General features: G+C 41.3%; 1 protein-coding gene across 1 annotated transcript; it reads right to left on the bottom strand.

Annotated features, from left to right (window-relative positions):
• Window positions 1–270: 270 nt before the first annotated feature.
• Window positions 271–13,882, bottom strand: LOC139443828 (protein FAM98B-like). Its single transcript, XM_071224733.1, has 11 exons — window positions 13,771–13,882; window positions 12,680–12,828; window positions 9,473–9,529; window positions 9,091–9,168; window positions 7,362–7,462; window positions 6,337–6,447; window positions 5,285–5,479; window positions 3,745–3,844; window positions 2,175–2,257; window positions 1,832–1,919; window positions 271–731 (listed from the first exon to the last, which is right to left on the bottom strand). Exons 1-11 carry the CDS (start codon window positions 13,806–13,808, stop codon window positions 271–273), a joined length of 1,461 nt encoding a protein of 486 aa, XP_071080834.1. The 5' UTR covers window positions 13,809–13,882.
• Between the last annotated feature and the right edge of the window lie 1,193 nt (window positions 13,883–15,075).

The raw sequence follows: 15,075 nt of genomic DNA, 5'->3' as shown, positions 1-15,075 counted from the left end.
TGATATTTCATTAATAAAACATGCTGCATTCAACAACCAAAACTTCAACAACCTCTGGAACTAATTCTTCACAACAACCAAAATGATCATAAAAATGCCTATTGTATATGGAACTTACACTAAACAGAAATTCTTAAATAACAATCAAAGAGACTCAATTGTAAATAATAATGCCCTTTCTCAAACAGGATAGAACACTAGGTAAGTAATTGTATTGCCTCTGGCGGTATTCTTCACAAACTATGCATCATATGTGACAAAGGTTTACATTCAGTTGTAGCCTCCTCCACCCCTACCTCTACCCCTCCCTCCCCCTCTGCCCCGCCCCCTTCCTCCTCCTCTACCACCTCCCCCTTGATAACCACTTCCTCCTCCCCCTTGATAACTACCCCCTCCACCGCCTTGATAACCACCTCCTCCTCCCCCACCACCCCCTTGATAACCACCCCCTCCTCCCCCTTGATAACTACCCCCTCCACCGCCTTGATAACTACCTCCACCCCCTTGATAAACTCCCCCTCCTCCCCCGTGATATCCGCCCCCGCCCGCTCCATATCCACCACCCCCACCCCCACCCTGATTATACCCTCCCTTTGACCCTCCATATCCTCCTCCACCCTGGGCCCAGCTCCCTCCTTGGTTCTGACTGTGGGACTCGCCCCACCCACCCTGGACACGCCCACCTCCTCCTCCTCCTCTTCCTCCCCTCTGACCACCACCTCTGCCACGCCCTGAAACAATCAACAGAAACATGTAACTACTATATACAAATCTAGAAATGCTTAAGAGACTATTTTTTACATTTGCATCTATTTTAGTTTTTGGAATCAAATGTCTGAGGCTACTTCAGCCAGTATGCTGGTAATCAGAAGAATCGCAAAACAACAAAACTGAAATGGCAGAGAAATATTGACTAACGACAGGGATTTACGTAGGCCTGCTCCTTGGCTGATACTGACCCTTAATCTGCAGCCAAAGCCAGTACAAATTCCCCAAGTCATACAGTTATATACTCACTGCCAGAAGAAATGTGAATACCATACATGTTGGTCAATATATGAAGACTTACTCCTATTCAAGAGATATTAGATTGGTTCGACGCACAAACGAACATACTGGTATGTTGTGGGAACCGAGGCTCATGAACACATCACATGTGACGTCATAGGTCCATGATTCGAGATGCACCATTTGTCTCGTGCAGGGTTAGCGTTTGGAAATCATGGCAGCATATCATCATAAGAATAAAGACACGCTGTGTGTTTCTAACAAAATGGAGCCGCCATGTCAAGACGATCTGATCGACAATCAAGATCTGTATCAAATCACGTGAGCACCCTGACTAAAAACATGTACAGATTTGCAAAATATCTATGGATGCCCAGTTGACAGAACACATATTTTGCAAAGCCTGCAGTCGGCCAAAATCTGTACGTTGAAAACCATGTTGTTTACAAACCAGATGTCGATTTCTTCACGCAATTTTGATTGGACTATGCATAGACCAAATATCACTCCCAATTTGCAGCTGAGTTCAGCAAGTATGTAAACTAGATTTTTACAGTCAACTCACTTGCTTTGGGAAAATGGAAGTTTCTGACGAAACATTTCTTTTCCAGAACATGTTTTGTAACCATTCATGGTATTAGTTAGCTGACTACCCATTCAAGTGTTTCCCTTCTCAACATTATATGATGTGAACCAATCCAACTAGAGTATCAACAGTGTTCTTTTACCAATGTTACATTAGGTGTTGGGGGTATCAGAGACATTTAGGTGAGTGAACGATAATTATGATAACTATTTCTCTAGCACACATTAGCAGGCTGACCTTGAGGCGCTGCTGACCGCTGCATGAACGCTGGCATCTCTGGAGGCGGTGGTTCTAGTTCGGTGGTTCGACCTCCACGGTCGGGGACCTGGACAATCAACAAAAGCTTTTACAGACTCAGTATAGCCTCCAATCTGCTTCAAAGGCTTCAGGCAGTGATTCCGACCACACAGACACACACACACCAACAGACAGACAGACAGACAGACAGACACACACAGACACACACACACACACATATATGAAGGAAAATGACTTTGACTTTTTCATTTCAAGAGGGACTGAGTCTTGGTACTGACTGAATTGATGCACCACAAGCCCCCCTGGAACGTCCACTGCTCACCCTTCCTATCAGGACTCTATTTATTGCACACTTTGTCTTTTCCCGGGCCTCCCCGCTGCTCGTCTTCTGAATCTGGGTTAAATCTGCAGTGGAGAAACATGTGTTACGTAATCACATAACAGGCAAGGATATACAATGTAGATTGATAGATCAAGGATACACAATGTTAGATTGATAGATCAAGGATATACAATGTTAGATTGATAAATCAAGCATATACAATGTAGATTGATAGATCAAGGATAAACAATGTTAGATTGATAAATCAAGGATATACAATGTAGATTGATAGATCAAGGATATACAATATAGATTGATAGATCAAGGATATACAATGTAGACTGATAGATTAAGGATATACAATGTAGATTGATAGATAAAGGATATACAATGTAGACTGATAGATCAAGGATATACAATGTTAGATTGATAGACGAAGGATATACAATGTAGATTGCTAGATCAAGGATATACAATGTAGACTGATAGATCAAGGATATACAATGTTAGATTGATAGACGAAGGATATACAATGTAGATTGCTAGATCAAGGATATACAATGTAGATTGATAAATCAAGGATATACAATGTAGATTGATAGATCAAGGATATACAATGTTAGATTGATAGATCAAGGATATACAATGTTAGATTGATAGATCGAGGATATACAATGTAGATTGATAGATCAAGGATATACAATGTATATTGATAGATCAAGGATATACAATGTTAGATTGATAGATCAAGGATATACAATTGATATACATTTGAGGACTACTTTGAAATCTCTTTGGCCTAATTAATTGATAGCGCCAGACTACGATTGGGATACAGCAACTCATCTTTCCCCTCACTGTACAAATACAGGAACACTTTTGTTTACCTCATCATGGATGCACGTTGGTTTTACGCCAATATAAGCAATATTCCAGCAATATCACGGCGGGGGACACCGGAAAAGGGGCTTCTCACGTTGTACACATCGAGAATCGAACCCGGGTCTTCTGCGTGACAAGCAAACACTCTAACCACTAGGCTACCCATGGAGGAAGTGAGTAAGTTGGGTTAAACTTTGGTGAAACCCACGAGCACAGGTATAGTGCTGCCTAACCTAGAAACATGATCAAGGAGAAAGGGAAAGTCGAACCTACGAGCACAGGTATAGTGCTGCCTAACCTAGAAACATGATCAAGGAGAAAGGGAAAATCAAACCCACGATCATAGGTATCAGGCGTGCCCAAGGGATGCAACTCTGCACAGCGCATTGTGGTGGCGCCTTAGACGACAGGGTGCCGTTGTACAAAGCGTTCTTAGCGCTAAGGTCACCTTAAAAACCACACCTTAACATGGACTTACGCAGTCGTAGCACTAAGGTTGTTTCGTACAACGGAACCCTGGTCTACAGCACAGTTGTTCACAGCCAGGAACAATGAATACCTGCTACCTAGAAATGTGTGGCTATTGCATATTTTTCATGATGAGTTGATTAAACAAGTCCTATCAATAATCGGTCTCGCTATGAAGACCTCCAGCTGCCCTCCCCTCCACAATGCTGGAGAAACGTACCATCTCTTGCTGCCAGGATCTGGGGGACTCCTATATTGGTTTTCGACACAAGTTGTTTCCTTATAGGCTGATATACTTTGGCTATTTTGTCCTCATTATGCTGCAATGAATAAGTGATAAATGTTAATAAAAAAACATTTCTGTAATCATAAGAAATCTCCACTGATAGCAGAGTCCATTGTACGATACTGGCCATATCACCAACTTGTGTTTATGAATCGGCTCAGCGACAAGATGGAGGCAGGAAGTGCGTCACATTAAATGCTTTGCAGCCAGACAACAGCTACAGAAAATAAATTATAACATTGGCTTAAGATGACCATTGATGAACCTTGATGACCCCTGATGAGCCTTGATGACCCCTGATGAACCTTGATGACCCATGATGACCCCTTATGACCCTTGATAACACTAGATGAACCTTGATAACTCTTGATGACCCTAGATGACCCTTGATAACACTAGATGAACCTTGATGACCCATGATGACCCTTGATAACACTAGATGAACCTTAATAACTCTTGATGACCCTAGATGACCCTTGATAACCCTAGATGACCCTTGATAACACTAGATGAACCTTGATAACTCTTGATGACCCTTGATAACTCTTGATGACCCTTGATAACACTAGATGAACCTTGATAACTCTTGATGACCCTAGATGACCCTTGATAACACTAGATGAACCATGATGACCCCTTATGACCCTTGATAACACTAGATGACCCTTGATAACTCTTGATGACCCTAGATGACCCTTGATAACACTAGATGAACCTTGATAACTCTTGATGACCCTAGATGACCCTTGATAACACTAGATGAACCTTGATGACCCATGATGACCCCTTATGACCCTTGATAACACTAGATGAACCTTGATAACTCTTGATGACCCTAGATGACCCTTGATAACACTAGATGAACCTTGATGACCCATGATGACCCCTTATGACCCTTGATAACACTAGATGACCCTTGATAACTCTTGATGACCCTAGATAACACTAGATGAACCTTGAAAACTCTTGATGACCCTAGATGACCCTTGATAACACTAGATGAACCTTGATGACCCATGATGACCCCTTATGACCCTTGATAACACTAGATGACCCGTGATAACTCTTGATGACCCTAGATGACCCTTGATAACACTAGATGAACCTTGATAACTCTTGATGACCCTAGATGACCCTTGATGAACCTTGATGAACCTTGATAACTCTTGATGACCCTAGATGACCCTTGATAACTCTTGATGACCCTTGATGAACCTTGGTAACTTTGTTGTTTCACATCACACTTAGCAAAGATTGCATTCTGTAAATAACTGAATCTGAACCAGACACTCCAATAAACAATATTATGAGCAAGAATCCACTTCATCAAGGTAATAAAACAAGCAACGAAGACTGACCACCCACTCAATTCTGTCGCCTCATACGGCCAGGTTGCTTGGCACAAATTCTAACCTAGAGTCCCCAAAGATTACCCTAAAACTAACAAGATATATAGGCTTGAATGAGAGTATACCTTTGCTTTGTCAGACCACTTGAAGGACTGGATGGTGACGTCGAGCCGCTTGATCAACATGTCCCTCCTCAGCTTGTACTCCTCACACAGCGCCATGTTGACCTTCAGCACCTGCTCCCACTGCTTGTCCGACAGCCGCGCCTTCAGCAGCGGCTTGCCGAGCAGACTTGGGTGCTTTGCCACCAACTCTTTAACCTGTTTACAAAGTTTACCTTGCAGGACATTCTTTGTCATGTCAGTATTATTGGAATCGAGATTCAGCATAACTTTCGTAACGGATTGAAGTGTTCAGTGACCATCAATGGATAGATAAAATTGTTCAGTGACCATCAATGGATAGATAAAAGCGTTCAGTGACCATCAATAGATAGATAAAAGTGTTCAGTGACAACTTATGAAAGGTAATTGGCTAAAAGTTTTACTAATGTTTCATTAAAACTTGTCGATGCATATGCTCAGCATTTCCAAAAGATCAAATCGCACGACGTAAATATATTCATAAATGATTACGAGTGCAAGAAAACACATGTTTCAATATGGATACTATAGTTTGGAGAGAGTGAGTAAGTATGGTTTTATGCCGTTTTTAGCAATATTCCAGCAATATCACGGCGGGGCAGACCAGAAATGGGCTTCAAACATTGTACCCAAGTGGGGAATCAAACACGGGTCTTGGGCATGAAGAGCGAACGATTTAACCACTAGGCTACCCATCCACCCCAACAATGGTTGGAAGATCTGCTGGACTTCTTTGAGCAACGTTTAATGATTTCACAGGAAAGATCATCCTTCATGTTTCATCTCACAGACATAAAGATGAAAGCATCAAGAAGATAGATGTCAAATATCAAAATATGCTCAGAGCCCAGTGGGCACATACTTGTGTTACAAATGCAGGATCACGTGGGATTCAGTTTCGCAGACCATTTGTGTTTACAGATGTGACTAACATGAGAAACAATCTGACTGTCAGGAGTTAACGAGTTACAGAAAACGAGTTACAGAAAACGAGTTACAGAAAACGAGTTACAGAACACAGAAACATTCCTCACCTTGGACTCCACCTTGCTGAACAGCTGGAATGGTGTGATGTTTGTGGGTGGTTTGGGGAAGCCCAGAGCCATCAGCATCTGTCTCAGGTACGTGGCCACGTCGCTCTCAGCCTGCAGCAGCAACAACAGCAGCCTCAACATAACGCAGATACAGCAGCAACAACATAACGCAGACACAGCGGCAACAACAGCCTCAACATAGTGCAGACACAGCAGCAACAGCCTCAACATAACGCAGATACAGCAGCAACAACATAACGTAGACACAGACGCAACAACAGCCTCAACATAGTGCAGACGCAGCAGCAACAGCCTCAACATAACGCAGATATAGCAGCAACAACATAATGCAGACACAGCAGCAACAACAGCCTCAACATAACGCAGATACAGCAACAACAGCCTCAACATAGTGCAGACGCAGCAGCAACAGCCTCAACATAACGCAGATACAGCAGCAACAACATAACGCAGACACAGCAGCAACAGCCTTAACATACTGCAGTAACAACAGCAACAGCCTCAACATAACGCAGATACAGCAGCAACAACATAATGCAGACACAGCAGCAACAGCCTTAACATACTGCAGTAACAACAGCAACAGCCTCAACATAACGCAGATACAGCAGCAACAACAGCCTCAACATAACGCAGATATAGCAGCAACAACAGCCTCAACATAACGCAGACACAGCAACAGCCTCAACATAATGCAGACACAGCAGCAACAACAGCCTCAACATAATGCAGTAACAACCAGGGATGTGAGCAGGTTTTCCCGGAAAAAGAGGAAAAGTCTCGGGGGGCACCCCCATCCAAAGAAATGTTTAAAACATTTGATTGCATTTTAAGCAATTTTGCGCAGTTTGGACAACATTCACACCAAGAAATGTAAATGGCAAAAGTCAGTAAGTCAAATAAACAAATGATGGCTGATGCAGCAAACTTCCGAGTTAAATCAGTACTTTTAAAAAATCGGGAATAGCTCTGTAATCCCTTGGGGGACTCCTCCACACAAGTACCTGGGCTGACACACCATCAGGGGTGGTGGTGGGGGTCTTCAACAAGCCAGGCTTCCCTGCTGCCAGGATCCTCACACTGGCCATCTCGGTACACAGGTAGTCTGCAGGACAGAAAGTACCCAGTCAGTTATGGCAGCACTTACAGCTTAACAAGGCACTCTTACACCAGAATATTGGTCTTCCAATACCATGAAAGATAAATACAGGGACATATATTGGCACTAGGCTGGTCCAATGTCGTCAGTCAGTTATAGCTATCCCCAGGCCTAGTGGAATTTCCGGCATTTTTGGAGGACCTTATATGTCATAACTATTCAGACTTGGTTCATGTTAAGTTGGGCAAATCCAGTACGGTGCTTTCAACTGTTTTATGAAACAGTGGAGAAGTTAACAATGTGATGCATGAAATGTTCACCATTTGTCACATCAAGGACTTATACCATGAAAAGGAAGGACAACGGACCCACAAACAATTCCCTAAACTATCAATCATCCAAATCACTTGAGAACCCTTGTACACTTGTATTCATTTTCCGACCACGTAATATGTCCTTGTATATCCTTGTAACGTTTAATATCGATACATGACCTCTCAATACAATACTTGTATCATGGCATCAATGAGTGAGTGAGTTCGATTTAACACCGCTTTCATCACTTTTCCAGTTATATTTTATGGTATGTCAGTGTAATGTGGGAGGAAAGCACAAAGTGATACAGTGATACGTTTACAATGGCATCAATATTCAGGAATTCTACTAGCCCAGCTGTGAGTTGATGTTGTCTTATACCAGTCAGCAATATTCCAGCTACATCACTGCAGCCAGGAAATCAAGTCTGGAAGGTTACCTTGGAAGGTGACCTTGGAAGGTGACATTGGAAGGTGACCTTGGAAGGTGACATTGGAAGGTGACCTTGGAAAGTGACTTTGGAATGTGACCTTGGAATGTGACATTGGCAAGGGAAATTGGAAGGTGACATTGGAAGGTGACATTGGCAAGGGAAATTGGAAGGTGACATTGGAAGGTGACATTGGAAGGTGACCTTGGAAGGTGACATTGGAAGGTGACATTAGAAGGTGACATTGGCAAGGGAAATTGGAAGGTGACATTGGCAAGGGAAATTGGAAGGTGACATTGGAAGGTGACATTGGCAAGGGAAATTGGAAGGTGACATTGGAAGGTGACATTGGAAGGTGACCTTGGAAGGTGACATTGGAAGGTGACATTAGAAGGTGACATTGGCAAGGGAAATTGGAAGGTGACATTGGCAAGGGAAATTGGAAGGTGACATTGGAAGGTGACATTGGAAGGTGACATTGGAAGGTGACATTGGCAAGGGAAATTGGAAGGTGACATTGGAAGGTGACATTGGAAGGTGACAATGGCAAGGGAAATTGGAAGGTGAAATTGGAAGGTGACATTGGAAGGTGACATTGGCAAGGGAAATTGGAAGGTGACATTGGAAGGTGACCTTGGAAGGTGACATTGGAAGGTGACATTGGCAAGGGAAATTGGAAGGTGACATTGGAAGGTGACATTGGAAGGTGACAATGGCAAGGGAAATTGGAAGGTGACATTGGAAGGTGACATTGGCATGATTAGAGGACGACATTGGCAGGTGGCACTTGGCAGGGGACAGAGGAAGGTGACATTGCAAGGTGACACTGGAAGGTGACATTGGCAGGTGACATTGTAAGGTGAGGGTCAAAGACATGTCAGAGATCTACCCAGAAGTTGAAGCTTGCTCTCTCTGGTGGTGAGCCGCTGACTGATGGGACCATCGTTGAGTGAAGGATAGGGACACCCTGCAATTGAATCATGTAACTTGTGACTAACAGTCAATGTACAGCAAATACTGTTGATGTTCACAACACCAAACATGCCAACAATGTGCAGCTACTTGTAGATTTCACATATTTCTTTCCAGTCTTTTCCATTATGATTGCAGGAGCAGCTTTTATTTAAAGGCTAACAGTCCAAAACAGACTTAATTTTAACACAGATATTTGCACATTTGTCATTGTACATTGCATAATCAAAGACTCAATCCACTTACTACATTTGGACAAACGATTTCTAACAGGAAAGACAACAATTAGCATGACCTACCATATTCTCGGAGGAAGCCACTCAACTCAAGTTCAAAGTTTGACCAGTCATCAGCATCTGCAACATATTTTGTTCTGTTCAGTTACTTCATTCTTTGAAAAATTCAAAACATTCAGAGCCAGGATAAACACATTTTCTAGTCCTTGTCCCGTAACAAATGTAGCGAGCAGTAGTTCTCTCCAAAATATTTGTATGTTGTTTAATGCCGTAGCCAGCGATATTCCAGCAATCTGTAAATAATCGAGTCTGGACCTGACAATCCAGTGATTGACGTCATGAGCATTGTTCTATGCAAATGGGCACGAAGACATGCATCAACCAAATCAGCGAGTCTGACCATCTGATCCCGTAGTCACCTCTTATGACAAGCATAGCCACCTCTATGACAAGCATGTGTTGCTAAAAAACAATTCTAACCCAGATCTTAAACCAAAATGTAATATTGTCGCACAGTGCTGGAAAGTAAGTTATATCCTGGGCTCCTGGAGCATATCAATCATTTTAACTCATATAAGGCCTCGGACCCACGTATAAGTATATATTAAAGTTTATGACAATAGGAGGCAGTGGCAGTAATACATATATTACATATACGCAGAGCATAATGTCAGTGCTTCTCTTATACAGTTTGAACAATTTGTCATGAATGACATACTTTCCCATAGCAGGGTATATGAATAAAAAAGAAGTAATATCTATTGATGTACTAAGGTCATAATTGGCAGGACATTCAAATAGAAGATGAGAATTCATCTTCAATAGAATTTACATCACATAGTGCATAATCGACATTGCCTGGACACTCCATCACAGTTTTACACAAGGTTAATGCACCAATCCTTCACAAGTTTTTTCTGTCCCCTGTATATTGAGCATGTTTAGGTCAAGGAGGAATCCTGCAAAAGTATCAATCTGTTTACTGTTTACTTTTTTTACATTCGAGTTACGACAAAGACCTCTCGACTTTCAACACTTATGTTACAACTTGTAACAAATGAATCATTGATGAGTTGGGATTTAACATGTACCCTTCACACATCCGCCATGCACACAGACCATGTCTTGTTTGTTTGTCTGTTGTTTAACACCACACTCAGCAATATTCCAGCTGTATGACGGCAGTCTGTAAATAATCGAGTCTGGACCAGACAATCAAGTGATTGATATCATGAACATCGATCCACGCAACTGGGATACGATGACATTCATGCACAAAGTCAGTGAGCCTGACCACCCGATCCCGTTGGTCGCCTCTTACGACAAGCTTAGTCACCTGTTGTGGCAAGCATGGGTTGCTAAAGACCCATTCTACCCTGGATCTTAACGGGTCACACAGACCATGTAGTCAAAGGGTTGTATAATGATGGATTATGCCAAAGGAACTATGAGTCATGTATGACATCCGATTCTATTGTTAAAACACATCTGTGATGTCATTCTATTGTTTTATCGCTCCATTATTTTCCAGGAATGGAGAATTGTTTGTCAACCATACATTATCTTGAACTAGCATTTGAATTAATTTCCACTTGGAATAGACGGAACTATCTTTAACATTTATCATGTTTATTGACAAGTGAATAATTTCATTTTCTTTCCGAAAACATGTGTCGCCAGCGGGCTTTGAACCCGCATCGTTTCATTTGAGAACGTGTAATTGTCAGCCTCAGCTACGGCGGCACATGAAGGAATCGTGTGAAATTAACTGTTAATTATTTCATAATTTTGCATAATGCTAAAAAGGTCAAAATGATATGTATATGATATTGTGTAAGAGCAGGTTACCTACAACAATGTTCATACTTACAACAATTAAATAAACCTTTGACGAGAAAAAACAAATATATATATCCTTATATTATTCACGTCAGCAAGTATTAACAATATGCAAGCGATTGATAAATACTAGTTTAGTACCCAACGGAATTATGAAGAGCCGTGTACCATGCATTGTAAACATGGTAAATGTTAGCTCCAGCGGAGCTTGGCGCACATGCAACAGCAGCAGAAAACGCACTCCTTGTGCATCACGCAAGGGAGACTCACGCAGAGTAAATACAAACAACAAAGAGTTCTAGCGTATTTTTCAAATATTTTCTACAACAAAATATTTTGTCAAAGTGTGAAAGTAGGGATGAGATTTAAGTAGGGGAATATCCTCGTAACTCACCATTCCTTAAAAATAATGGGCCTCTGCTCCATTATTTTTAAGGAGTGGAGAGTTACTCAGCCATTCCCCTCTACTTCACTGAATTCCTTGTACGTGGAGGATGGTGGGGTAGCCAAGTGGTTAAAGCGGTCGCTTGTCACACTGAAGACCAACGTTCCACACACTACATAGGTACAATGTGTGAAGACCATTTCTAGTGTCCTCCCCCATGATATTGCTGGAATATGGCTAAAAGCAGCGTAAAACCATACTCACTTACTTCTTGTATGTGCGGGGCGGTCGGGTAGCCTAGTGGTTAAAGCGTTCGCTCGTCACGCCGAAGACCCGGGTTCGAATCCCGACATGGGTACAATGTGTGAAGCCCATTTCTGGTGTTCCCCGCCATGATATTGCTGGAATATTGCTAAAAGCGGCGTAAAACCAAACTCACTCACTCACTCACTCTTGTATGTGCAGTTCAAACAAAGTAGTACGGGTCAACTATACACAGTGGGCCAATTAACTTTACTTCCATTGTCAGACTTTACATTATCCTTATGCACACGTGACAACCAGCAGTCTGTGTACTAGAAGTGAAACGATACAGCAAGGACACAATAGAAACATATCAGGATATAAATACAGACTATACATATTTCAGAGCAGGTTCAAAAGGAAAAGCTAGCTGTAGACATGTTCCTTGCGGCTATTTTCAGTTGTCAACTTAATTACAACACATTTTGCGATTTTTTACTGACAAAAACGCATGAGGGGGGGGGGGGGGGGGGGGGTCATTAAATGACAAGTAATGTATTTTAGCAGGTGTATCAACTTTTGTCGATGAAGAAAAAAATGTATCGTGTATCATATCGGTGCATGAAAACTTACGATGCACCCTACACCGATGTATCATTTCACCTCTAGTGTGTACAAATACTGTGTGCAACCTCTCGATAATCAGTTCCTTGATTATCATTGCCGTGATTACCACTCTGACACTGATCATCACTGTTGCTTTCTTGCTCATGTTTCTACTACAACACTTTGAAGGAACTAACTTGTGATGGCGTTGACATGTTCCTCTAATCCACAGAACTGTTTAAGTTGTTTGGTGAGCCACTCAACAAGTTGAGTGTATTCCACGGATTTGTTGCTAGGATCAACTGATGAGGAAAGTACAGATTCATCCAGGAGAGACCCTGAGAATCTGTGTGAGAAGGAAAAGTACACGTCAAATTTGAACAATGCTGATTGTGATGAATATTGCAATATCATTTTCCTACAGCATTGGATGCAAATCACTTTATCATAATAAATAATTTACAAGATATATTAAATTGTCATTTTGTCTATATTAATCTATATATAAAACTAAAGTATATAGATATTTATAAACATGGTAACTTACACAATAATGTCACAATATTATCTTTTGAAATAAACAGTACTTAGATGGCATCATGCCACCTGTGGCACATGGTCATTATGGCTGCATTCAAGATATCATTGATTCTGCGAACAATGTGGACACATTGCAATACACAGAGTAGCCCATTAAAACACAACTTAATACAAGCAGTTGAACCCTGAACCTACACACCACCCTCAATTCCTGTGATGGCAAACATAATTGACTTCTTGTAGTGACATAAATCCCTACAACATATGAAGATAAGATCTAATCAAGTGTATTCTACTCAAGTGTTTCACCTCTTTTTCATAATTAGTACATTTTGTTGTAAGCTATAAGGGCATTACACTTAAAATAAGAATGGACACCATAAAGTAACACTTGCAATACATTATGAAAAATAAACCTGGCGCATCTGATAAAAAAATCTGTTGCTCGATACTCAATAAAGTGCATTGTTTTTTTCTGTGACAACAGTGTACTTAGTTTTACTTTGGTTTATGTACTTTGGTGATATTACACATACATGACTATCAAAGGAAAACAAATTAGTCCATTTAGAATTAATCAAATATTTCGGTTGTGCTGACAAAGCAAGTATGCTGTAAACGTCAGTGACGTATTGCAATGCGTTTGACAATCAGTTTTGTAGCACTGCACCGGTGGAGCTGCGCTTCTCCGACACAAAAAATAATGAGACGTTATCAGATAATATTGACAGTGAATTGAAAGAAGTACCCTAGATCTTCTAGAGAATCTAGAATGTCGTTTTCCATCACAAAATAGCCGTTGTCTGTCAAATTATCATAGACAAATGCCGGTCTATACTCCGCATGTGCTTGAGTTTACGAAATGCAGAATACTTGTTTCCACAAAACATATGTTACTGTAAGATAACATGTCGGTGGTCATCTAGTGACAGTGATGAAACGAAATAATTTTGAGTGGAGGGGGAAATGAGAACACTCCCCATGGGTAAATTGAGACTAGCAAAATCACACTACACTGTTATCGATGCTTTCAACGTGATTTAAATAGTTTTCATCTGAGAAACTAGATTCCAAGATAGTATGCCATTTTCCAATTTGCTTTGACCAGAGAGCTCGTGCAGTGTGAATATGGTCTGTTCTAAACATTGAAATTATTTTTGTGGGATGAAATTCTGTAGCTGTTACAATTATTATATCCATATCATTATATTATATCTCATTATATTCAATTTTCGTTTAAACGTCTTGTTGATTGATTGAACTCAGGTTCTAAGATGTTGTGTGGCATTCTAACTGCAGAAATGAGGTGAAATTGGGTTAAACGTCGCGTCAAAGATTATCGTACTTATGTAGAGACGTGCATGCACGTACATATATATATATGTGTATAGTATATGGTGCGTGCGTGCGCGCGGGCGTGCGTGTGTGTGTGCGTGCGTGTCCACGTAATGCCGAGCGCCAGACAGGGTAACAACAAGTACTATATTTTAACGTCTTTTGGTACTGGGACCCATTCACCAACCTTCCGCTCTCTGGACAGACGCTCCAGAGTATCTACTAGGCAATGTAGACGGTCTTTGTCAAGTTGACACACCCATATATGTAACGCACATGAAATGTTTCAGAAGTGAACTGGATTTATTTACTGTACCGGTTCCCGGGTACAGGCTAGAACGGCACCCAGTCACCTAGTCTCTGGTACAAGAGGTGTCAAATGCAGTGTATACAACAGTGTTTATTCATTTTTTATTCAAACTTATTCGTAAACACTTGCAATCAACCTGAAAGCGCAAAAGCAGCAGACGAGATTTCGTTCCAGGTCAGCTTGTGTTATTTTTACGCCATGTAAAACTGTACTCTCAACAGTACAAATGTGAAAGTAAAATTATTGTTATCCAAGCACTGTAATCATTGAGACCAGTTTCTTTTGATTTTCATGAAAGGTTCAACCTTTTTTTGCTTCTTGTTTGTTGTTTAACGCCGCACAATATTCCAGCTATATGGCGACGGCCTGTACATAATTGAGTCTGGACCAGACAATCCAGTGGTTGAC

Source organism: Haliotis cracherodii, unplaced genomic scaffold (genome assembly GCF_022045235.1).
Source record: "Haliotis cracherodii isolate W230 unplaced genomic scaffold, xgHalCrac1.p SCAF_5, whole genome shotgun sequence".
In the NCBI taxonomy this organism is placed as follows: domain Eukaryota; kingdom Metazoa; phylum Mollusca; class Gastropoda; order Lepetellida; family Haliotidae; genus Haliotis; species Haliotis cracherodii.
This window is presented reverse-complemented; position numbering and strand designations above follow the sequence as displayed.

What these genes read in the sequence shown, in the direction of transcription:
- LOC139443828 (XM_071224733.1), bottom strand. Translation starts at nt 13,808, where the DNA reads ATGGAAAACGACATTCTAGATTCTCTAGAAGATCTAGG. An exon ending in AGTGGTCTGACAAAGCAAAG is followed by an intron (nt 3,845 to 5,284) that starts GTATACTCTCAT and finishes TATTCATTGCAG; the next exon opens with CATAATGAGGACAAAATAGC. An exon ending in GATCCTGGCAGCAAGAGATG is followed by an intron (nt 2,258 to 3,744) that starts GTACGTTTCTCC and finishes TCTCCACTGCAG; the next exon opens with ATTTAACCCAGATTCAGAAG.